At 43.3% G+C, this 25,456-nt stretch overlaps 1 protein-coding gene across 5 annotated transcripts in view; it reads right to left on the reverse strand.

Moving 5' to 3' along the window:
• Nucleotides 1–25,456, reverse strand: part of FBLN2 (fibulin 2) — a 98,790-nt gene that overhangs the window by 63,980 nt on the left and 9,354 nt on the right. For 3 of the 5 annotated variants that reach the window (XM_042880403.1, XM_042880404.1, XM_042880405.1), the window contains exon 2: nucleotides 7,646–9,111. In XM_042880403.1, the coding sequence (XP_042736337.1) occupies nucleotides 7,646–8,984 (1,339 nt within the window). In that variant the 5' untranslated portion in view covers nucleotides 8,985–9,111. Of the gene's footprint in view, nucleotides 1–7,645; nucleotides 9,112–14,291; nucleotides 14,558–23,617; nucleotides 23,786–25,456 lie in introns of those variants that run through there. The other 2 variants (XM_042880401.1, XM_042880402.1) reach the window with 2 other exon arrangements.

Raw genomic sequence — 25,456 nt, forward strand, 5'->3', positions numbered from 1 at the left:
TCCTGTCCTTCCCTCAGACTTGGGCTTGGTGTCTGCAACACCAGTGCTTTGGGGTAGGAGTTTTCGACTTTCTGGTAGATTTAGAAGACAATCAGTCATCTCAGACACAGCACAGACAGATTGGGAATAGTCAATAAAACATAAAACCCACTCACACATAAGGAGATCTTTATAAAATCCCAATTACTGCTGGCTTGTTACCTAAGAATCCCTCAGAGGTAAGAGATATGGCTTGCTGAGAGGCCTGGGGTAATGAAATTACAAATCCTTTCATGAGTAAGCATATGCTACGTTCCTCTGGCCCACATATTTGAAACTGTTCAAAAGGTTATTGTCTGACAAAATTTGGAACAGAAATTACTACTTCTATTTGCTTCCCTCTAACAAGCTATACTCTGTGTCAATACCTCAGTGATTGATTATAACACCACAAACAATACTCCAAATAAGTCTCATTTTAATTCTGTTTCTTAAGAGAAGTACTCTCAGATACGTACTATAAAGGTGCCATCATCTGAGATACCCAGGAGCCCAGGGTTCTTGTGTTTTCAAGCGCTTAATTAAGTGGCACAAGACGACCCCCATCTCAATTCCACAGTTTGTCTCCAGCACATTTTAATTTCATAACTGAGATCAAACGTTCTTGCAAACCACAGATGAAACTAACTTATCACAAAAGATGGATGATGTTTACCTCCACAAAATAGGTACAGAGAGTGAGTTTCCAAAGATATTTTGATGCCCAGGGGTTTTAGGTGATAACATGTTATAATAAATTAGATGCTCAACTCCAGTCACATTTATTATTTCAACATATTGGATTTAAACTGTCTTGGTACCCAAATCTCATGAAGTTAAAGGATGCCTGAGAATACCTGCCTGTGTCCCATGTCACTGCGGAAAACCTGTCCCAGGCAAACACTGCCTTTTGAGTTCACATCAGGGCCAGCAGTGAGGCATGCACTTTCATCCCATTTCACTCCTTCTTCAAACATTGTCTGCGGGTGCCCTAGGTGCCAACACTTAGCACAGTACATTCCCTTATAAGAAAAAGTGCTCCAGTCAGCTGAATGAGTAATAAATAGTACTTGTGCTTCAGGAAGAAGAGCACAGTGTATAAAACGTGTGTCAGTGGATGAAAACCTGACCAACCCACATCATCGCACCAAGTGCTGAGAAAAAGATTCTGCTCTTCAGGCAAGATTAACAAGACCTGAAGGAACGTACAAGTTCATCCCCCCTTGTATCATACATTGTAGCTGCCAGCCATTGTCCCCAGGAGTTCAGAGCCTTATGAATAAGATCACACTGACGTGAGCAGCTGCTCTGTTCAACTTTATGGAAGACAAAAGAAAACAAGAGACCCATCTTCTCCAACAGCTCAACTTGCAAGGTCAACTTGCAACAGCTTGTGACCTTTGGTAGGTATCTCCATTCCATTAAAGGGACAGATGATGACTGGAACAAGGTCTGTGGTGAGAAAGGCTTGGGTGAGGCTCACAAGGAGGATTCTTGCAAAAGAAAAGAAAGAAAAGAAAAAAAAAAGCAGAAAGAAGAATGCACTAAACTCAGAGCTTTGTGGATCACGTGGAACCTTGCCAGTTGGAAAGCCAGCAACAGCCTGACCTGCAGCAGCTCCCAAAACACACACAGGCGAGCAGCAGTCATGCAGCAACTTGTCTAGAGAAATCAACTAGGCACAAACACAAAAACATCAACACTGACCTAGAAAGTGTGCCCCTGGCTAGGGCAAATCTGGATAGTCACAATTCAGCTGCTGCAGACATGCCCAGGCCGGTAGGTTAGGTCAGCTCCTGGTTTGTGCTCAAATTCCTTAAGAGGAACCGTTCAGAGCACTTCACATGAGCTCAGTGGTGCATCCACTGAAAGCAGGAGCTCAGTCACATGTGGCAGAGCAGCACCTGGAGATTTGATACCTTTGGCTACTGTTTATTTCAAAGTCTGCAAACAATTAGTGTGAATGCTCTCCTTTTAGGTGGCTGGGGCAGGGTTTGGTTTGCTGTGCTGTGTTCACAGTCCTGTGCCATGAGCAGTGTCAAATGCACACCAGCCTGAAGTTACTGCTCTCATTAACATAGGAATGTAGCAAGAGATGAGCAAGGGGAGAGGACTAACAAGAGAAGCCCCTGGTACAGGGTAGCATTCAGATACCATCTGGTAAGGTGGGAATGACATTTTGGGCAGAACATCTATTTTGTGGTTCTCTCTTAAAAAGCTTCTCTATTTTATTGCATTTTCATCCCTTTCTTTCTGTAAGTACTCTTGCCTGTCTTACACTCATTGAAGCAATCTTCCTCCATTATCCCTCTCAAAGCTGTGCCTACCCAAGAGACAGCTGAACACTCGCCTGGGGCTGTAGCTCAGCCCAATTCATACTGCTGGCCTGGAGGCTTTTTTCTCCCTACATCCCACTCTCCCCGGGTTTATTTTTATTCTGCAGTTATCTTAGTTTGAGGTTTCAGAGCTGATTTCTTCCTGCTGCAGAGAGAGCTGGGACCAAGTATATAATACAGATTTAAGCCTGAGGTACTGCAAGTAAACATGAAAAAACACATCACCTAATATTTAAAAGTACAAAGTAATTGCAGTTTGAGATTGTGCTTCCAAAGTTTCACTCTTTCCCACCCTCTGTGCCTTTTGCAGCAGCAGCAGGATGAAGGGGTGAAGAGTCGGTGTGCTCAGGGAAGCCCTCAGTGCAGGTGTGCTCCACAGATCTCTTGTTTCCCATCTGTCCTCAGTTACTAAAAGCGAGGTCTTTCTTCATAAGCCTCAGTCCCTGAGCAAACATGCAGTAGGTGGATAGCTGAAAAACCTGCCTACATCCTCAGGAGTTGCACAAGAGCCTCCCAGTGCCTCCTTCTGATAAGGATTCACTTGCAATGACTGCTATTTTCCAATCCACTGATCTTGTCTCACGAATTTACTTCAGTTGGAGAGCAATTATCCTTATCTCTGAAAATGACCATGATAAACTCATCCACAACTGGTGATTTTTTTTAAGTGGAAAAATACCTCTGTTCTGAAACACAATAGTTCCAGCTAGACACAAATTGCTATTCAGGCTGCCAAAAGCAGAATGCAAATCATAAAACATTCACATCGAGGCTGCTCGCTACCTGAGCTACATTTATCCAAGGAACAGCACTGCTCTGGCAGAGCATGGGGAAATGGAAACAAGTAGGAAAAAAATAATAAAAACCTGACAGTAAGATCTTTAAATATGTTTTATTAAGCCCTTCCCTGTTCAGGGCATTTTTATTATGAGGAAATAGGAAATACAGAAATTAAAACTCCCTCTGTTGCTCCTGCAGTAAATGACAGGATAAGATCAATGTTTGGAAAGAGACTGTATCAAGACTATAGTCTCTATCAATCTCATCCTTTCCCTCGGTAACAGTATTTAATTTACACTTTCTCAGCTGAGTAATTACCTCTACTTTACGCTTACTATTCCTTTAGGAGTGGATTAATTAGCATTTGCCACAGCAGCTTCAATAGGTCTGCATGTGGCTGGAGAACTCTTCAGTGTACAAATGGGAACTATGACAAGTGCACTCAGTTTGAAGACAGAAGTGTTTCTACAGCAGAGTGGTGCGGGCTGACACAGAGCACAGGATGGTGAACCCCTGTGCAGCAACAGCCACCAGCCCTGCTGGGGCAGGTACCATCTGCTGGGCTTAGCTCCCCAGAGCCACCAGTGTTCCCTTGGGCCTGCTGCGGGGCCACTGGGGTTGACAACAGCAGTGCCCTCTCCCTCCCTTGGCGCTGTGAGTGCTGGGCTGCCATAGGGAGCCATGGGGCCCAACCCCATGTAGCACCCAGGTAATCAGCAGAACTGCTGCTTGAGGAAAGCTCAGAACAGCTTTCCAGTATCTAGAGGGGGGCTGTAAGAAAGAAAGGGACAGACTCTTTAGCAGGGTTTGCTGTGACAGCACAAGGGGAAATCGTTTCAAACTAAAGGAGGGGAGATTTAGATTGGATATAAGGAAGAAGTTTTTTTACACTAAGGGTGGTGAGGCACTGGCACAGATTGCCTGGAGAGGCAATGGTGCCCCGACCGTGGAGACATTCAAGGTCAGGATGGAGCAGGTTCTGAGCACCTAATAGAACTGTAGGTATCCCTGTTCAGTGCAGTGGACTAGATGGCCTTTAAGAGTCCTTCAAGCAATTCTATGATTCTAAAACAGTAATGAGGAAGAAATCCTGAAAGAAACAGCAGTTTGCTGGAGAACATGAGTGAAAATGCTAAATAGATAGCTTTGCTGGAGGTTGTGAAACACAATGCGATAGCACACCTCATTGTACACACCTGTATCTGACAGCAGCAGCAGCACGCAGACAGATTTGGCCCAGCCCAGACCTCACAGCCTCCAGCTGACATACAGATGGACAATGGAGCACAAAAGGAGAATGCGCATCAAAAGGCAAAATTAATCCGAGCACCTACTCACGTTGTTTCTATCATAAGATTGCATAAGAGGCAGCAGAGACTTGGCAGATGAAAAGCTCAGCTACATGTAATACTGGAGTGAGATACAGAAAATATAAGTCACAAAGCCAAGTGATTAACCAGAGGCATCAGGGATCCAACCACTGATTCCAGGACACAGCCAATAGGAAGGGAAAAAAAATGCAATAGCAATCTACTCTAGGATGAATTTTCAGTGGCAACAAATGTTTCTGTGAAGACCCTTATACTTCTCTAAGCTCCCGGGAGAAAGAAATACTAAAATAAATAACACAGTATGTAGAAAGTCCCCAGAGACACAAAAAAATGTATCACTTGGGGACTTGGGAACCCAAATAAAGACAGGGGAAAAAAAGCAATTAAGATGAAATTTTAGTAAGCGTACTGAAGATTTCAAGGAAGGACAACCTAAAATAAAGCAAGTCCACCCCCACACACAGACTGATGAGAAAAGCAGGAGAAGTCAATTAAGTGCAAAAAGAACGGAAGCAATCCCCTAGGCCAGCCTGCTTTGCAGGGCAGCCAATGCTGGGCACACACAGCCTGGGGGCTCCCGCATCCCCATGCAGCCAGGCTGGAGAAGATCCTCCCCAGAGCTGCAGGCAATGAGGCTCACATTGCAATCCCAGAGCTGGGCTTACCCACATCCCTTGTAGGGCTAACTGTGTGCAGCCCCCAAGGGGAGGCTGAATGCAGCTGGAGGTGTGGCGGCACTTTGTTACGATAGCAGCAGCCCTGCTGGGGAACAGCAACATGGCCACGCAGGTTTTAAAGATGAGAGGAAAAGATATTTGGCAATTCGAGCAGATTACACCACTTCGTAGTTAGAAATAACATGCACAAAATTTATGCTTTCATTCTACATCTGCAGGCAGAATTAATGTTCCTTTCAAGGCTGACTAATGTCTTCACTTGCCCTCTATCACCAGCTCAGGAATCACCAAAGAGACAGAAGATGTATGTGTTTTATTACATGGAACATATGGATCTGCTCACATGAGTCACAACCACATCAATTAAAAGAACATCGCCACCACAAGAGAAAATCCAGCAGTCCTTAGGCACAAGCACTGCAACTAGTCAGGTCCAGGGAGACTTCTGGTTTTGGGAAAGGTTCTGCAGCTCCCTCATAGCATATGGGCATCAGTTTTTGTTACTATCCAGCAAGAACCTCAGCTAGTCCTGTGCCAGCCAAGCAGTTCCCATGGATGACAGATTGAAAGCATCCTAAGGAGACTCCAAAATGTGGCAGCTAGTTTTATAGAAGACCTCTTTCACCCCAAAAGCCTTTCTTAAACTCTATTACTGAAAATTTAGGAATGTTTCACCAATGTCTCATTTTTGAGAAGGGGAAAAAAAAAAACAAACAAAAAAAAACAATTTAAGTAGACTGGATTAAAATATCATCAGAAGATAGGTTCTTGTTCAGTGGTACTAACTCAGACCTATGTATAACACAACCTTGATACACAGCTCGGAAGAGATGTTGCGGTAGGCTGCAAGAAATGAGGGAAGAGCTTTAAGCATAGCCTGGCAGTGTAAATCTGAGCACAGGTGAACTCAGTGCACAATCTGGACACCTACTTTTCGCCACTCACATTTCACAGAGTAGACACAGGTGTTATGCTTTCATTCAGGTTAGACAAACTGGAAGGTTGGAACCAGTTTACCCCTTGGATCATCAGTCAGCCAGGCCTAGGAGATTCATCTTTCACAGAACAAACGTATCTAGATGTGAAATAAAACAGGCATCTATGAAGAGAAGGTAGCACAGAGGTAAGGCTTGAAGCATGTAAACTATCCATCACATCACATTTGACAGCCTCCATCTGTTAATGACATCCCTCTGCATGGTATGTGTGTTCAGCCAATGTTTTCTCATTTCAAGGCACTGGGTTCAAGCTGCCTTCTTGGAAGCTGCCTGGCTTACTGTAAAGTTCTGCAGGTAGAACTGATCTGTAGAGCACTGTTCTGCTGAAATCAAGACATCAAGGTCTGACGGATTACGGCTGCTATCGCTGACTATGAAGTCAATTTTTACAATAAAAACACACATGAAAGAGAAAGAAGGGGCCATCATCTCCATTCATGGACCTCATACCCCTTTAATTTGGTAAACAAGGCATGCTGCTTACACGGGGACCGAGAGCCTCCGCTCTTTCTCAAACCTACCACCTCCTATCTCCCGTAAACTTCTCGAGTAGATGGACTAACACGTAGAAGGGCTACCTAGGTAACCCAGGAAGAAATATCACTGTCTAGGGAGTAATCAGTATTCTCGACTCAGACTGCAAGTATTATACATTTGAGTTCTCATAAGAACATTTTGTGCCACATCTTGAAAATGGAGATATTACTCTTGATTTGATGAAAAATGAATTGAAAATATGAGCTGTATACGTGCTAATTTATAGCGATGAAGTTTGCATTCATTACTGTAATGAGCACTGCATAAAGCGTATAATCAACATTCACTGAAGATGTCAAGAGGAATCCAGAGGCAGAGAGGAAATGCATACACTTGCCACAGTTGATCATAAACATCATCAACTTCCAGCCCCCTAAAAAATCCAAAGCAGGAGGCAGTCCTTTCTCTGTACTAGTCCTCAGTGGTGTTTGAATGTATCTACCAAGTTCTTCTACTAATGAGCTTAGACAGCCTTTCAGCCATAGGATAAATATTACAACAAGTGCTGTAAATGTTTGTGTAGGATGCACGCTGTGCCCTAGAAGCATAACCATCTCACTCCTTCCTCTAGTAAATGATGAAAGCTACAAATATGATTACATTCAGCTGGTAACTGGAGAATCCAAACAGATAAATAATTAAATCCAATTTCTTTCCTGTACAGTAAAAGATTTCTCTGACCTTGCACTAGAAATGAAGAAAATAATGAAAGGTAAAATCATTATCTGAAATAAAGTTAAAACACACGAAAAAAGCATCCACAGTCTGCGAAATCAAAATAAGGCAAGCAGTAGTGAAACAGTAGCAGTGGAGTCATATGAAAGACAAACCACCTTCTGAAAGAGCTAAAAGAAGATAACTGGAGATTTGCTTGACTTCATATTCGTGTGGAGTGAAAATAAGAGAAACGCCACTGCAAGTAAGTGTTACATAGACATCTACATATCTACACTGGAAATAGTCCTTACCTTCTGGTAATCTGGGGTTAGCGTGAATAGAGTTGGGGTCCCCAACTTCCTCAGGATGGTAACGATAAAGTGTCTGTGACTGCTTTTGGGATGACTGACTACGGTCTTCATTTAGAGCAACAGGGGGAGAGGTTGTTGCACTGAACTTTACCTTGGGAAAGGCATTTCCCTCATGTGTTTCATGGGAAGATTTTGCTGAACTTGGCTCTGTTAAATTCACCTCTTTCAAGTCTAGATGAATACTGTTCCCCGGGTCTTCTTTTCTGGCATGCTTTTTCATTTTAGAATGGGGTGCTCTTTCATGCTCATTCCTTTCCTTGTCCCCCTGCTTCCCCTTTTGTCTCCTCTCCAGTTTCCCCAGCTGTTTGGGTGTCTCGGTTGTAGCTGTGGTGTGCTCCAGAGGAGCAATGGTTGTTACTGGGGCTTCCTTATATGTTGTTTGCTGGGGAGGTGCTGCAGTGGTGCTGGGCACCCTCTTTCGCTCAGTTCTTTCTGTGGCACTGCGAAATTCAGAGAGGAGCTTTGGTGCTGGTGTGGTGAGAGGAGTGGTTGTTTCCTCAGCATATGTATCAGCCACAGCTGAACTTGAAGGGGCAATGCTGGCTGGTAGGTAGTCGTAATCCTCGCTTTGCTCTTGGCTGATGCTCTCCTGCTCGAAATGGGAAGAATAGCTCCTGTATTTTTTTGGAGATTCCACTTGGGCGTTGTCTCCTTCCGGTGCCTCCTGGTCATAGCTGTACGGATCATCGTAGTGCCTCTCTGGTTCGTTGTCTTCAGCATCCATGGGACTCACGGTGTTTAAGGCGAACGTGTTACAGTCAGGAAGCTGGTAGCACATCAGCTCACCACCAGCATTTGGACAATGGCAGACCTTGCACGGGGGCATGTGGAAGGTATGTCCTGCTACGTATTTCTGCCCCTCGTGGAGGCAGCCTATTCTTCCACACTGAGGGCACCCGTCCGCTGGCACCACCGCATCAATGCAATTTGGGGGCAACTCTGGGCACAGCATGAACTGGCAGCTGATCTTACCCCCTCCCTTGGGGCACGAACACTCAGTGCTTCCAAAGTCCACGAAGTAAGACTGCCCTTCGGGTACTTTGCCATTGACGAAGCCCACGTTGACACAGTCATAGTACTGGTAGCCCTCACATGTGCAGCCGTGCTGCAGACACGTGGCACAGCACTCACCAGGCTCCAGCACATCGTCGATGCAGTTGTCCAGGGGCTGGCACTCCACACCTGTGCAGTCCCTCTGTGAATGGGAAACGCCGCTCCACAGCAGCATGAAGAAGGCTGCATTCAGACAGCTCCGCTGCCAGCTCTGGTGCCTATCCATAGTCTTCCCAAAAACACAGCTCCAGTCCAAAGCTGCACTCTTAAGCGTTGCTGGTTTCTTTCCTAGAAGGCTGTATATTCAGCTCCAATTCCGCAGCGTTTTCCCGAGTTACCTTTTCTCATGGACCCTAGAATTATGAAAGAAAACTCTGTTAAAGACTACACTCAGCACATATCCTGTTAAACATTAGAGGTCTTTAAAAGTTGGGATGAAATCCAACATCTGGAAACCTAAGTATGAAATTAATCACAAAGTCTTCCGAGCATTGTAGGCACCAAGTTTGGAGTTACAAGCTCCCCCCCCTGCTACTCCAATGCCTATTTCTAAAAAGAAAAAAGGCTTTTACTATTCTATTTTTAATCTGCTCAGAATATATGTGCGTATTAAAATAAAAATAAGGTCCTTATACTTCGTGTCCCTTTGTTAAATCATTCTTTCTAGGAAAAAAAAAAATGAGAGAGATTTTTTTGGCAGATAATAAACAAATGGACAGTTGCTCCTCTGTAGATACAAATTTAAGATATTTAATCTTTTTGTTTTAATTAGAAAGATCCAAATCTTAAAGATCTTTCATGGCCAAAACTCAGCCTGAGAATTTGTCTGTTAACACATGTGAACTCAAAATAACAGGAGTTTTGTTCTGCCTCCTTCCTCCATTTAGCAATCATTTGCACTTCAGTTCTCAGCATTAACAGTTATTTTCTTGCCCCAGCGGTGCTAAAATAGAACTTCTTTGTATACTGCTGTTACCGAGTGGTTAAACATCATATTAGCTATCCTGCAATACATATTAGAGGCCGGATCCTCAGCTCAGAAGTTGGCTCAGTTCCACAGCAGGCCTGCAGTGCACGGGGGATTGATTGCATGCACTGGAGTTACAACCAATGCACAACCAACAGGCGTTCACTCCGGTTCAGGATGCACCACCAGTGGGAACCGCTTTTCTTTTTGACAGCACGACTGTTCCTTTATACAGAACTTCTACACTGTGAATAGAATGGCTATTTAAAAATCAAATGAATTGGCACGATAAAACTTTGCTAAAATGGGTTGAGGAAAAGAAAGTTGTTGTTATTTAATCATTCAATCCTTTGACTGTGGAAAAGTCCAAGGAAATAATCTGTTGGCCTTTACATCAAAAGCATGCTCAAAATGCTATACTACTAGCATGGAAAAGTAGATAAAACAGAAAAAAAAAGTTTGTGTATAAGATTCTATAGAATTTACAATCTGATTATTTTTCCAGAACCCCTCCCAAAAAAAAGAAGAAAAAGAAAAACCCTGAAACTTTTATCTAGCGGGTTAAACGTAGACACACCACCAAGAACAATAAACCACACACGCAACAGGAACCCTGCCAGAAAATCCATTCAGAAAGATTACTTCTCCCATTCAAACCGGGCTTCCAACAAGTCTGCTTAGGCACTGCTGGAAAGCAGCCAGGCCGTGGGAAAAGCGTGCCTGTTCTGATAAGATATGGACAAACTGTGCTGAGAATTTCCACAGCTCTGTCCTGGAATCTGAATTACTTCAGTGCGTCGTACAGAGATACAGTTCTTATAAATGAAAGGTTTTTACTACTATTTGAGTATATTAGTTCAGCATGCTAACGGACACCAACAATGAGAAATAAAAGCTTCAGAATGTATGCTAATGGCTTGGAAGAAGCTCACTTTTTCAGAACTGTTCCCAGAAGAAGGATATTTTGTCCAAGGGAGTATTTTGCAATAGGTGGTGCTGAAATTAATTTTTCAGGGTGCAGTCTGGGAATCAATAATTTATCCTACTTCCAGCAGCTTTTGCGGGTAGTCAAAGTGTGTAATTATTACCTTGCTTTAGCCAGGGAACAAAGAATTGAAGGTCAGTTAAAAATAAGCTCCCTCAGAAAGGTTCCCACAGCAGCCTTTTGTCATCATTCCCTCCCATTGGTACCTCCTGGTGTTAATGCTTTGGCACATGGAAGTCAGTTCTGTTCCTGTGGGATCACTGCTGATGCAGCTGTGCCCAGCCCTGCTCGCTGTTCCTCTCCCATCCCAGTTCTTCCCAGGTGCTTTGGGTGTCGCATCCCCACATTTGGCCATGCATGCAGGCAGGGCACTAGTTGCCTACAGCTTGTGTACAACATCCACTTTTTACATCCAAACAGTAACTGTTCACAGTCCAAAACAGAAACTCCAAACAAGAAACCCCCAAATTAGCTCCTGTCTTGAGGTAAGAAGCACAAAGCCATTGATCCAGCTTGCCTAGAAGCTCAAGCACTGCTGAAGACTTACCAAGATAAACCTAGGAATAGCAGATTGTTTCCCCCTCTGCATTCTTCCCATCACCTCACAAATACAGTCCCATTTTCCTGAAGGACGTCCCTGACTGCCCTACCTGGTCCAGCTGCCTCCACCTCCTTGCTGCCCGAGGGTTTGCATGTTTGCCCAGGCACTTCCAGTTTTTCTTCTGTTATTTCCTTGCTTCCTTTCCTCTCACTCACGCAGAGGGCTGGAATGATCAGGGCCATGATGAGCACCATCTCTGCTCCCCACCTTCCATACTTGCTGCTCAATGCCTTGTTCAGTCACTCAGACACCTTGTATCCTTTCTTGTTTGATACCCTGAATATTCAGTTTTCAAGCTACCAACCTCAAACTGATAAGGTCCAAATCCTTACAAAGCCTTTTTCTGTTGATAACATCACAATTTTCCTTATCCTCAAGCTCATTTTCTTTCATCAGAGACTTCTTGTTTCTGACTCCAACAAAAGCATTTCTTTTTATTCCTCTAAAGCACTGCATTTTCCCTGTACTTTCTCCATCTGTTCTCCACACCCATGGCTCCCCTCCGCGAACCCATAAACTTGCATATCATAGAAACAGCCTCTATATCAGGCACAGAGAAAAAAATTGGAGTGAAGCAGGCAGATGCAACTGTTGAGCACCATTGAGGAAATGCTCCCACCTGAGCGAGAGAGCCCTGCCCAACCCACACAGCAGATGTGGGACAGCCTCTGGATCCTTGCTGCTGGAAGGGGCTCTGGGGACAGCAGCTAATTACTAGCTAACAGCATCAAAAGCTATAGCAGTGAAATCGTAATGTCATACAATGATTCCTCAGCTCCTTCTTTCCACACGATACCTAGGAAAGGCAAAGCACTTCATAGCAGCTTTAAAGAAGTGAGATTTTAGATGAACATGAAGGGCAAGCACATGTCTTCATGGAAAAGGGAATGAGAATGCCTCACGCTGCAGATGAAACCACTACCTGTGCACCATGACCTTGAAGGCTAACATCAGCAGCCACCAGAACTGCAACCAGCACTTTTATTCAGTCTGGGGACAGAAATTTACAAATACTGAGATTTCTGCAAAACAATATCTCAGAAAGTGATTTTCTTGAATCAAAGTCATAACATAAAGTCAAAATGAAGAATGTTGACTTGATTAGTTTGGTATTACTTGAAAATGCTGATGAAACCAATGTGTTCCACACAACATCCAGACATTTCAAATGTGCAAGATCTTTAAATTATGAGGAGTACTTTACTGGGAGATTTTTTTCCAGATGGTTTCATTTCAGTGCTAAACCATAAGGCTCACTGTAAGTAAGCAGAGGTGACAAGAGGTGCTTTGCTTCAAAGCCTTTACAGGAACATGATCTCTCCTGGTGAAGGTTGTTCCTGAGACAGCAGAACAAATGCAGAAGGTGTACATGTGTGAAAGGGATACCGCAGGATCAAGAGCATTCTTTCAAACGTTCATGGAAAAAAAAAAAAAAGACAGAAGTTTATAAACAAAAAGCAATAAGCAGAATAAATTCAGCCCACTGCAGAGAACACCTGCATGAGATCCCACTGATGTCCAGCTTTGAAGAAGCATCTGTGATTTAGCCAGTCAGAGCTATGACAAACAGTATAAGCAGAATTATTTTTCTCTCTATCCTACCTCTATGTCCCTCACTAAATGGCTCTTTGCTGGAATAGTAAAACCAGTAGTAATGTTCTGCTATGCATTTTCTCCTTTGGAGCAGCACGTGGGGCCAGATGCAACCAAATGAAGGCAGAAAATGGCAGACAACTGCCCGACTTGTCCTGCGCTGTGCCAGGGAGCACAGTCCCTGCAGGGAAGAGCTGTGAGTGAGATGCTCTGCTTGTCTGTCCATCTATACAATCAGATCTCATGCATATAGAGAAGGAAGCCCACATGTACACTAATATGGTTAGATAGCAAGAAGGGAATGCAGTAGTGGCACTCACCACCTGTGCACAAATCAAGACAGCAATGCTATCAAGGATTCTCCTGGCCTCCTGGTGCAACCCAGTACAATCTGGCTCAAGTTGCACAAAGCCATGACCAAACACAGGCCCATTCTCTGATGCTGAACCTCTTCCCTATCACATTGGTAAGAGCGTTGCAGTAGGTACAGTAGAGGCTGAAGCACAAGTGCACACCCATATCGTACACACAACAAGGCATTCTGCTTGTGTATTTAGCACCTCTCCCCAGCCAGACCTCGCTGCTCTGCTGCAGCTGCCAGCAGCTCTTAAATGGCTGCAGTCATAGCTTAGACTACGAGTGGAAGAAGGGAGGGAATGGAAGGAAATATCAATTTTAAAACAATCCCTTTAAAATGCAGGAGAAAAATGGAAATTTTTGAGAGGTTTTTCATGTATGAGAAACAGAAAAACCCTAAGCCCAGTAACTCCTGGCTGGGCTGTGCCAGCTCGTGGATTAAACCCTCCTTTCACACCCTTTCAATCCGGAAACTTGTGATCTCACCAGGCACTGGAAGTGATTGCTGCTGGCTGCTCCCAGCCCATCTTGCTAGCAGAGGTAACTACAGTGCTATTCACCAGATGGATGAATGAAAAGCAAAGATTTCCTTTACTGCTCTTATGCAACATACAGTGTGCAGAGCCATTCCCTTCTGCCTAATTAATGAAACCTGAGATGAGCTGGAGCCAACCTCCTCATTTGGGGCAGCTGGGCTGGGTGAAAAGACAAGTACGATAAACCCCAGTGAAAATTCAATTTGAAGGAGCTGCCCTTTTCTTATTGAAAGTAAAGCACAAGATACTTAGTCACTTCAGAGTTGTCAACGCTCCAGTTCTTGGCAAAATCAGACAGTTTTCAAGAGTCATAGCTTTTGCAGGTGGTTTTCCTTAGCTTTATTTTCAATAAGAAATAAGTTACTGCAAACCTTCTTTTCATGGAAAAGCTTAAAAAAATGGACATTTGGGAGCCCAGAGGATCATTACTTAATTCAACAGAGAACTCAAGTGTGAGACAAACAAGGAGTGAGAAGCACAAAATCATAACTCACGTGGATTCCTGAGAGCGGTTCCGACAAGACCTCCCTGCCCAGCACAGGCGCCCTGCAGAGATGCTCCTGATGCTCTCCAGGACGCTGCCCGTGCTCAAATCCAAACAGGAACCCAACACGCCAGAGTAATGGAAAAGTATCGCCCAAGGTATTTCAGCTGAAGCAGCCAAGCGTTAGGAATAGTGACCAGGCAGCTCTGGGACATATTCCTCCAGAATGTGTAGCTTTCAAATCCATTTTTGAAGAACTGGAGACTAAATGCAGCCTTGTTCCAAGTGAATGACGGGACAAAGCTGTGGAAGGGAGAGTCATGTCTTGGGTGTAGCGCTCCAATGCTCCCCCTTGCTCCAGCCCAGCCCAAAACAACAGGGCAGGTATTTGGCTCACTGAACAGCAAAATTCTATGTCATTGGGAGTCACCACTGCAGTAGATCCAAAGTGACTCAGTGGGAGGATGGCAGCTGCATGGAGCGATAGAGAAACGACTCACATGGGGGAAAGGAGGGGAACGGCAACAGCATCCCGCCCAGCACACGTGGAGGAGCTGGTCCTCGTCCCAACTCTGACACACTGGCAATGGATTGCTCAGCAAAGGGGCTGTGTGTGGACGGGGGGCTGGAGCAGCCAAAACACGTGGAGTGCTGCTATGGCTGCAGAAAGCCTGCGCCACACGGAGGAGAGGATCATGGGTCCTGGAGCAGCGCAGACAGGCAGAGACATGCAGGCTCTTAAGCCAGCCCTACCCACCATTTTTTAAAACCTATTTCCCCATTGTAGGGCTGCAGGGCTTCCTAAAGCACAAGAGATCGAGTCTCTGTCAGTCCAGTGAAGATTTGGTTTCCTTCAGGACAATGTAAATGCCATGTCTGTGTACAGCAGGATCAGCATGCACTTGCAGCCAGACCAGGGCCATGCAGCTATGCAGCAGCCTAAGTATTTACTTTTAGTGAAAAGGTGTTTAATATCAATATACTTTTTTTTTTTAATTATTACTTTAACATCACTAAGTTTCAGCTGACTGTATATGAACCTCCAGAACACAATTAAATAATCCACCTATTTCCACAGCAGCCAAAAAAATCTGGGAACAGATTAAAGCAGAGCCAACAACAGCCATTCAAAAACATTTCCCAAGGCGCAGCCAACAAAAACGTGTCAAAGCTCATAAGTTATGAACTAATTAGCACAGGGAGAGCTCTTCTGGCAGCGCTCAGGCAGAGTGTGTCCCTGGGTTCCCCAGCACCAGGAGCAGCCACACATGGAGATACAGCTCTGCCACTGAAGCATCACCAGCACTGCCTCAGTGCTCCAGGCTCAGGTTAGCACTGTAACTACTGGTAGCTGCTTTGATGAAAGGAGGAAAGAAATTTTTAACATTTGCCTGCCTAACGAGTGATACTCTTCAGTTTTCACTCAGGAGAAAAAGTCCCTAGTTTTCACAGTACTCCCCATTATGGAGAACATTCTGATGGAAGCCATAACTAACCAAAGCAGATCTTGTGCCTGTGTTTGGTCTCATAACCTGACTCCTCAAAAATAATCCTTTCAGGTCATGAGATACACTTCTTCACTTCCCTGACTTTCTCCAGGTTAATCCAGCCCTCTGCCTCCTCTCTCTGCTTCCCAGCACTCACACATTTTCAGGGCTGCTGCTCACTGTTACTAAGGAATCATAGATATAATATGGCTGGAAAAGACCACCAAGATCATTGAGTCCAAAGGCCAACCCATCCCCAGCATGCCCATGTCACTCAGTGCCAGATCTACATATTTTTGAAACACCTGTGGGGATGGCATCTCTACCACCTCCCTGGGCAGCCCTTTCCATGCCCTGGGAAAACCCAGCTGCGGTCTCAATGACATTAACATGCAAAATCTGAATACCTTGTTTTCACACACATCTCCATCCCCTTTCACCGTATCCAACAGTAGCATGTGATGATACCTAGAACTTTCTTTAAAGAACGGATTCAAGCTTTGGGTTTGTTTCCTTAATCCAGTGTTCTGCTCTGTGGGAGCCCGGCCAGCACTTTGAACGTCACAAGCCTTTGCAGTGAAAGTCAGTACAGACCTTTTATCTGGAACAGCCAAAATGTTTCCCCACCCTAAAACATAAATTAGTCAAAAGAAAACCTACTATTTAACCAACAGCAGTGTTTTTTCACATGTACCAATTTGGAAATAATTAACAACTGTTCTCATTGAGAGAAGAGTGAAGGGAATGGCAACACTATTTTCCGTACTTTATCTGTAAGGCAGGACCTCTCACCAGCCTGTACTTTAACTTCAGAACTGAAGAATTTGGTTTGAAGCCCTCCAGAGTAACACAGAGGGGTTTACTTCATCTGCAAATTAATTTCAAATGAATGTCAAAACAAAATACTAATACTATAATTTTGTAGTAAGTAATTTTTCAGTACGTGTCTTGGCCTTGTCATTGACATGATTAATAGTGAAACCCTATCTGCTGAGTTGAAAATAACCCTGACTGCAGAGTGAACATTTCATAGTCTCCTACTATTTGGGGTTCACAGTTTCTGCACATCTTCTATACAGAGTTCTGTCAATGTACATCTTTTGGTCCGTAACACATACAGTTGCTGTCTGCAATCAGGATTTTCCTAGGAGAAGGCCATGCACGACATCTTCCAGACAAAATGCACAATGATTTTTTACATTGTACTGAAGTCCCCCAGAAAGGCCTGGGATCAAACCTTTTCCCTTTGTGACTCAACGGGATCCAAATCTGTCCCTCAAGGGAGCAAACAGGCTTTCAGTAACAACTGTAGCAACAAACCAACTCCTTTCATTAGCTACATTCAGCTCCACAGCTGAGAAAATACTCCTGCTCTCCCAGCTGCAGCACGCACCTAGCTGAGCCTCACAGGACACAAGGTGAACTTCTGCACACCCACTGCTCTGCCTGTGCTCCAGCTCTTAAATTAATAACACATAAGGACAGCACAGGAGGCCATCACTGACTTTGTTCCATACAGAGAGGGCAATATTTGCCCTCTTACTCTGGATAAACGCTGTGGGAGAAAAACCAGGATAGGGAGCGGACGAAAAGCTAGCTCAAATTTACTCATTGAAAGCACGCAGTTCGAGATCTTTGCTGGGTTTTAGAGGCATTGCTCTTGAAGGCTGCTGTCCTCTTCACCTCACATTTCAAGGAAATGTCTTTGTCTCGAGTCATTGAGATTACAGCAAATCTTCCCAGAATTCTTCATTTCCCACATCTTCACAACCCTGGAACAGCCCTGAGCACAGCTGGAATCACCCCAGATTTGCTAGTTCTGCTCCTGACGTTGATCCTGAGAGTTTGCTGCACTCTATTCAGAACAGAGAAGGGACGAGAATAAGCAACACGAGAAAAAACAATTGCCCTCACCATCACTTCTGTGTCCAAGGCTTACCAGGAGAGCGAGCCCAGGATGAACTACAAGCTCCACAACACAGCACATTGCACGTATCTTTTGGTATGACAAAGATAAATGGGGTTTATTTCAGCACTCACAAACATACCATCTCTCCACCCACATATGAGACGACGGACTGCAGACAGAGCACATCTGTGGTGAATGCATGTACCACGAGCCACATTGCCTATCATAAAATTAATAAAGTCCAGAGAAAGAAACAATGATCAATCCTCCAGCAACAGTTTCCTATCATATGGTGACAAAACAAATCCCAAATCAGTTATTATATATACACCAATTAAATTCTTTTGCTAGAGAAAAAAAATCATTGTAATGTAGGAAAAACTGGAACATTTGGTTAAAATGTTCTCACAGAAATGTTAATTACCACAGGCATTAAGCAAACGAAAATCAAAGTCTACCATTTGTTGAGTACTTTTCAAAGTTTTAATGCAAAAAATGTGCTTGAAAGAAACCTTCAATTTTTCCTCATGAATGAAAGCAAATCCCTGCAAATGAAGCCTACATCTATCATGCTGCTAATCAGTCAGCAGCCACAGATGCAATCCATCAAAACCATTCCTGTGCAAACTTTCCATAGAAGATAATGAAATTAATTTGTTTTGTTGGATATCAAGATGTGAAAAGATGCCCACTCTGTTATGTCATCTTGGAGTCCCTCATTCAGACAACAACAAAGCCATGCATAACTAATAGAAGTTACTCTCACAATATCACCCATCTTCAACCCTGTGTTTATTCTTTGCTGATCCTCTAAGACTGAAGAGTTGAGTAAGAGAACTTGAGGACTGCTGTATGATTCTTGGTTTTGGAAAGTAAACCACAGATACATGGGCTGAGCAGGAGGGAGGGAAGTTTTGCTTCTCAGAGGGCAACAAATCCTCGAGGTGACACAACAAGCAGGTTTGGGGCCCAGGCACCCAACTCACAGACAATGCTTGAGACCTCTTATGGTATCTTCTGCAGCACACAGTGATGGGAAACAAACTGGATGTTGCCCAGTAGATGTCTACTTCCTACAGACACAGCGAACCAGCACCCTGCCAGAGGAGACCCGGGTGGGCAATGCCCTGAGCCATGCTAATCCTCTGGGAGGCACCAAGGCCAGTAATACTGCCTCATTCACTGAAGATTAAGATCTAGAGGCGTTCTAGATGAAATAGCCTCATTAAAACTCACTGACAACCAACCTGACACAGAGTTAAAGCTTTTCAGGGGCTGCCATAAAATAAAAGCAATGTACTTTGAAACTCGTGTAAGTAGAATACCTAGTATTATTTCAGTCTGAAAGGTGTCAACATGCAAACACACACACACACGCACACACACACACACAAATAAATACACATATTTACTGTACTCCCCTCACATGTGAGGATACTTTCTTGGAGAGAAGAGCAGTGCTTTTTTCAGCAGACTGTACAGAATTTCATGCAAACATACTCAGTCATCACAGATAATTTGTTCTTCATCTAAACACTTTTAGTCAATTTGTGCCCCTGGATGCACCTATTCAGCTCTTGTGATCACAGTGATTTGTGGTTCTGTACACTATTTACCCTACAGACCAGAACAATATTAGAAGAGCAAGTGTTGTTTACTTTGTAAGTTATGAATTACATTTTCCATTACCGCAGGAAGTTAGTATAGATTGCTGTGCAAGTAAGCTACCCATAGACCTGAATATTTATCATCAACAAATATAAGCAAGCCCATCATAACTTGCAACTAAAGACAGGGTACTCAAAACTAAAAATTTTAGCAATCCAGAAATGCTGACAACACAAAGCCTGATTTTGTTCCAGTGAGGAACATGCTATATTTTAAAAGATATTTAACAACAAGGAGATTGGGCATCAACTGCCACCCACAAGAAAACAGGTCTTATCACTGAAAGAACCAAGCGGACTTACTATAATATTTATGCAAGGAAGTCAAATATTTCCACATAAAATAAGAAGTAGCATATACCCATCTTCTTGCATAGAATTTTTGGAAAATTAGAACACTGCTGATTTAATTTTCATGTCAGACAGCACCCAGATATTCCTCCTAAGATGGAAAGAGAATCCAGAGCAATCCACTGCTCAGAGTTCTATTTTTGCATTAAATCACATGCGTTCAGCTAACTCTCACTAACACAAAATGCAAACTGATTATTTTTTTTCATATATTACTTGGTAGATTTAAATAACAGGAATACTTCTTTTCCTTTGACAAAATTTTTGTTGCTGTTTTTGTTCTTGGTACATTAAGATACGTACGCGTCCTTTGGTCAATGTTTCTCCTGTGATGGGAGGAAAGTATTTTATTTTCCAACTGAAGACAGCCTGCAACTCTAATATGATTTATGTATGGGGAAAGAAACTATTAACAGAGGGGAAGAAGAATGAGAAGATAACCACATCCCTGCTCCATGCTCATTATGCACAGGCCAGAACAAGACTGGCAAGAGGAATTAAGATAGAAAAGTTGCTAGCACATACAAGACAAAATAAAGTCTCCCAAAATCACAGGACACTTGGTTAAAAGGAAAAAAATATATATATTTTTTTTAATGTGAACCCAAGTGATTAGGATTCTTCACAGTGCGAGGAGAGGTATTCCAGCTGTCCAGCCTTCCCTCAAATTCCTCTGCTAGAGTTCCACGGACGCCGGCTCTGAGCCTGCGGTAACGTGCAGCCATCCGGCAGAAACGGCACCTGCAGAGAGCCTTCCTGTGGCACGACCCCGCCGCTCCCCACAACGATTTTAAACGCTTTGGCAGCCCAGTCAGACGTTCACAACCATCTGACTGCCTGGGGAGGCTGGGAGAGGGAGGATTTTCATCTGATAGCCAATCGTTGTAAGAGTGCTACAACTTTGGCAGAATCGTTTTCAAACAAGTTGATGATACCGTCTTAGGTACAAAAAGCACAAAGCCAGATGGGTCCATGAATCTAAAGCCTCTACAGATCAATGCTTTAGTTTAACTTCAGTTTTATAAAAGTTACTTCACTGATGAAGTTTCTTCTAGTCTGTAGAGACATGAGCAGAACTTTAGAGAGCAATTAATATTACCAACTATCCATTTTAGAATGGTACTGATCCCCCCCCCCCCAGATGCGAGCTTGTCTTTACGTGCCTTATGGGAACATTCGGTGATTAATTTCCTTATTTTCACGTAGATAAGGCTGAAGAACACAGGATTTTTTAATCAGCAAAGGAAAACTTTACAAAGAATATGACCAAATTTTACAGAATTGTTAGAAGGAGAAATTCTCACCAAACCCGAACAGCAGAAGTATGTAGGCCAGTGAGGAGAAAGGAATAATTCCCCCAAATGCTAGCTGGTAGAATTGCACTCAAGCTATGAAAAAATGATGGAGGTTCATCATCCCTAAGAGATTCTGGACACTTAGGAGAATAGCAAATGAAACTTCTTGCAGTGTTAGCATTCCAGTGTTTGGCTTTAGGACACACTTTTGCAGGAGGTGCAAGATGTGAATCACAATGGAGATGTTCTACTCAGTTCTACTGGGATAGCTACATTATACACCAATACCATAAAGACTGTCAGGATTCCATTTTTCCATCACTTCAACAGTATTCTCAGAAAACAGCCAAAGTTCTATAAATCAAATAAGACAGAACTTTATTGCATGGAGACAAGATGAGAAGACATAGCTAATCTGTTTGATTGTAAGCGTAATGTTCTTTTTATAAAGAGACTACTGTCAGTATATATTGCCCATGTTCCATTCTTACCACTGCCTTCCAGATCCTCATATATATGATTTCCCAGTTGGGATATTTAAGTGAAGAAAATGTTCACCTTTAAACTAACATTAAGCAGTAGTTCTCCATGTTACCTCCCAATGCACACTACCACTTTAGATTACACACACTTTTTTTTCATTCATCAGAGAATGTCAAGATGTTTGACGGTACCCTGTTTATTTTACACAAATGTTATTCCTTTCTTACAGATGGATACGATCCATTGAAGACCTGAAACATTTTCTTCCATAGCAAAACTCATTCAGTGTACCATCTGTTCTTCCTGCAGGGGCACAGAAATGCCAGAAACTGTTTAACATTCCATAAATTAAGACTATATAATGGATAGCTCATTGCTAAAGTGAAGCAAGGAATCATTTAGAACCTGATGACAGATATTTATTTATCTGGGATTTTGCCCTAAAAATAATGTCCAATATATTGCTTTGTGTTTGGTTCTTTAAAAACACTGCACACAACATCAAGCAGCAAAAGCATGTCACAGCCTAGACCACCTTAATTCTTGACTTTATCTCCACTTTCATCAGGGTCAGCAGGGTCCTTTCTAATGACTCCAGGGGGTTTGTGCTGGTCCAATGGGTTAGAACAACTTCACTGAAAATCCACATTCTGTTCTCATTTACCCTGGGATATGTCTGTTCCACGTGCAAGATGAACTCCCCAAGAGAACAGAATTCAATCCTTGAGTTTAAGAGTTTGTAAAATATGTCTTACTTTGTAGGTGTTGCACTAATATGAAACACAAACACATACATACATCTTTTCATTTATTTGTAAGAAACACCACTCAAAAACAAACCATTATTTCTTATTCCTATCTACATCCAAATGCTAAGAGATGCAGAATTTTAATCAATAGAAGGGCTGGACATAAAATCCTGTTACGAATATGCATCATTTTGCCATCCATACAGAGAAATGACAGATTAAATACAAGTCGATAACCAAGAAAATAAAACACGCAAAAGAAATCAATGGTGCCTAATTGGAAAAAAATGGCCCTACGAGGTCCTCCGCCCAAGAGGGGCTCAGTGGCACGCTGCCCAGTGCTGCGGGTTCCTGGGGACACGGCATCCTCCTGAGCATGCAACCCTCGTCCCACGCCAGGAGCTGAGTGCCAGCTCTGCTCCCCCGGCTCAAGGCACAAGTTGCCCTTCTTAAACCACAAAGCTACGATCTATCAGTGTGTTTCAAAACATGTTAGCGAAACGGAGCAACCAGTGACCCTTACACACTCTAAGTGGTTAAGGCTCTGTAAAGCAAGCATATAGAATTATTGCCATCCCTTTGTGAAGCTCTCACTGTGCTATAATCAAATTCACAGAAAGAAAGCACTTTTAACCCAAGCCTCACCATTTCCAGAGACAATGCATATATATTTCTATCCCATCAGATCCCTGACGGCGGGGGAAGGGCAGAAGTGGTGGGAGGGGGGAAATGCAACTTGAGTAGTGGTAAGTGTGTCAAAAATTTGAATTACTTGGAGATATTTTGCAGCACAATCATCCTTTATGCTTGTGCAGCTCAGCTCATATGGCTCACATTCAGCCTGTCACACCGAATCACTGCTATTTCTTGACTTACATTAACAAAAACCGAACTTTCGCTTCAGTATGTGAGGTAAAATGCTCTCTGAATTCACAGTCAAAAGGCCAGAAGCAACATTAAAAATAACTGTTTTTGTAAGAAGCTCCCTTCTGAGGAGAGGCAAGAAAAGCCTGTGAAGATGTGACTAATAGCACTAACACACATGTGGTGCTTATGGAGAATTTTGCAGAAAAACGTACTGTAAAAAGCTTTGTCCCTGAGCAGAGTAGGCACAGCTTTAGCAGCCTTAACTAACAAAGCAAACCCGCCTCTACCTACTTAAGTCTTTAAACTCAGTTAAACGAAGGTATTAATCAAGAGTTTTAGAGTCTGATGAGCAGACAGAAAGTAAATCTGGAAAACAAAGTATGAAATCAGAGAGTAAACAGCCAGACACAATCTTTGCAACTAGCAGAACGTAAGGCATAAAGCAAAGCCAGCACTCAAACAAAGTTATCTCATGCTTCTCCCAACAAATCTGCAACAAACATCCAGTTAGGAAAAATTTCTGCTGACCTGTGGATGCGCAGCACTGTAGATGCAGAGAGTTTTCCTATCACCTTTTGTTCCCAGCCATGTCAGCTGTGCTCTGCTCCAAGTGCTGCTCACACTCCCAAATCCCCTTTTCCAGCTCTATCTTAGGAACTGCCCAGATTTTGTAGTGTAATCTGAGCAGGGAAGTACCATGTGCCTATGATATGGTCAATTCACGTTTTACCCCCTGCAGTGCTAAGGAAGCTGCTTCGCATTTCAAAGCCGTGTGACCGCCTGACCCAGGTATGGCCGGAGCACACAGGGCTGCCTCCTCCACCCAGATGGGGCTGATAAGCAGCTCGTTCCCAAACACCAGTCCCTGGGACAGGGACTTGCCCGGCTGCTGAGGACCACAGCTCCCTTTCCCCAGGGTGCAGCGCGCAGTGGGAGCACAGTCCCTACCTGAAGGAGCCAGCTCCCTGCCCAAGACCACCACCGCAGTGCTTTGGCCACTGCCAACCCCACAGCCAACACAAAGCACTGCACTGAGAGCCTGGTGAGATCCAGCGAGTCCCAGTGAAGCTCAGGTCTGGGACCTCTGGCAGTGAGGACACTAAATAGGGCGTACTGCAAGACCCCAACCACTTCACTCCAGCGTGGCCACCAACTAAATGAGAAGCCATGTCAGTTTCTTCTGTTAATAGAAGAAAGCTTTCCATCACAAAAACACACACACAAAAATAAAACCACCCTCAAAACTTTCTTCTATTAATTCTTTCATCAGTGTTCTTCTATTTTTATTGATCTATTTTTGTTCCCTGTTCACAGTCATTATCACCTTCAAACCTGCACTGCAAAGGATGAAATCTCTCTTCTTCCCAAATTCTGCACTGAGAAGAGTTAAACCAGTGGTGAAACTGACAAACACGTACAGTACTGTGGTTCAGAGGAGGCAGAGTACTCTTTGAGTCTCATCGCTCCCACTCGTCCACACCCAACAACACTGTCAGGTCCTAAAACCCAGGTGGTTTACAAAGACACCAATCTGGTGTAGATTTTCCTTCAGTGTTTAGATCTTGAAAAGCATGAAGCACAAGCAGTCAATGGCTGCGCTAATCCCCAACTTTCTTGAAAGAAAATTCTATGTAATCCCAATGTCAACACTGTCAAAGTTTCAAACATTTCTAAATCAAATTACACTGGGAGGTTGAAAGAGCATCCAGCCTCACTAGGCAAGGGCTTGCCAAAGAAAGGAGAGGTTTTTACTGACTTTTTTGGCCAAGCCTCAGCAGATGGAGGGAGAAGCTATAGCTGCATTCAAACAGGTGAGAAAGAGCTCTTAGAAAACATTAAAGGGAAGCAACAATTGGGGATCTTGGAAAAGGAAGGATCTGAGACAGAAAGATGGCTCAAAAGAAGAAAAGCTCTCAGGGAACTTCAACTTTTGGCCAGAAGAATGCCAAACAATATCAGGCAAGGAATCTGCTTTTTAAATGTTCAGCCTTGTGACTAACACCTGCAAATACCTTGTGTGGGATTTTCAGTGCTCCTATAATGAATCTGCAGTTTCCCTTTCTTCTATTGACTATTAGATAAACCACTTTATTCTATAGCAAAGGTGCAAATTCCATCTTCCCTGCTGAATAACATAACTAAAATCAGTTATATTTAAAATCAGAATGTATATAAGTTAAAAATAACATACTATATTGGACTATTTTAGAGAAAAACATACAGTCTTCAATAATGTATTCAAGATCTCAATCAGCTTGGAAATTTGATCTTAATCAGTTGCAATGACTATTGCTTACAGAAATAAAACCAACAACAACAACAAAAAGGAAGTGATCTCAAAGATTAGGAATTAGGGCCAACACACTC

Source organism: Lagopus leucura, unplaced genomic scaffold, assembly GCF_019238085.1.
Source record: "Lagopus leucura isolate 7727_CA_CO unplaced genomic scaffold, USGS_WTPT01 Super-Scaffold_100026, whole genome shotgun sequence".
In the NCBI taxonomy this organism is placed as follows: domain Eukaryota; kingdom Metazoa; phylum Chordata; class Aves; order Galliformes; family Phasianidae; genus Lagopus; species Lagopus leucura.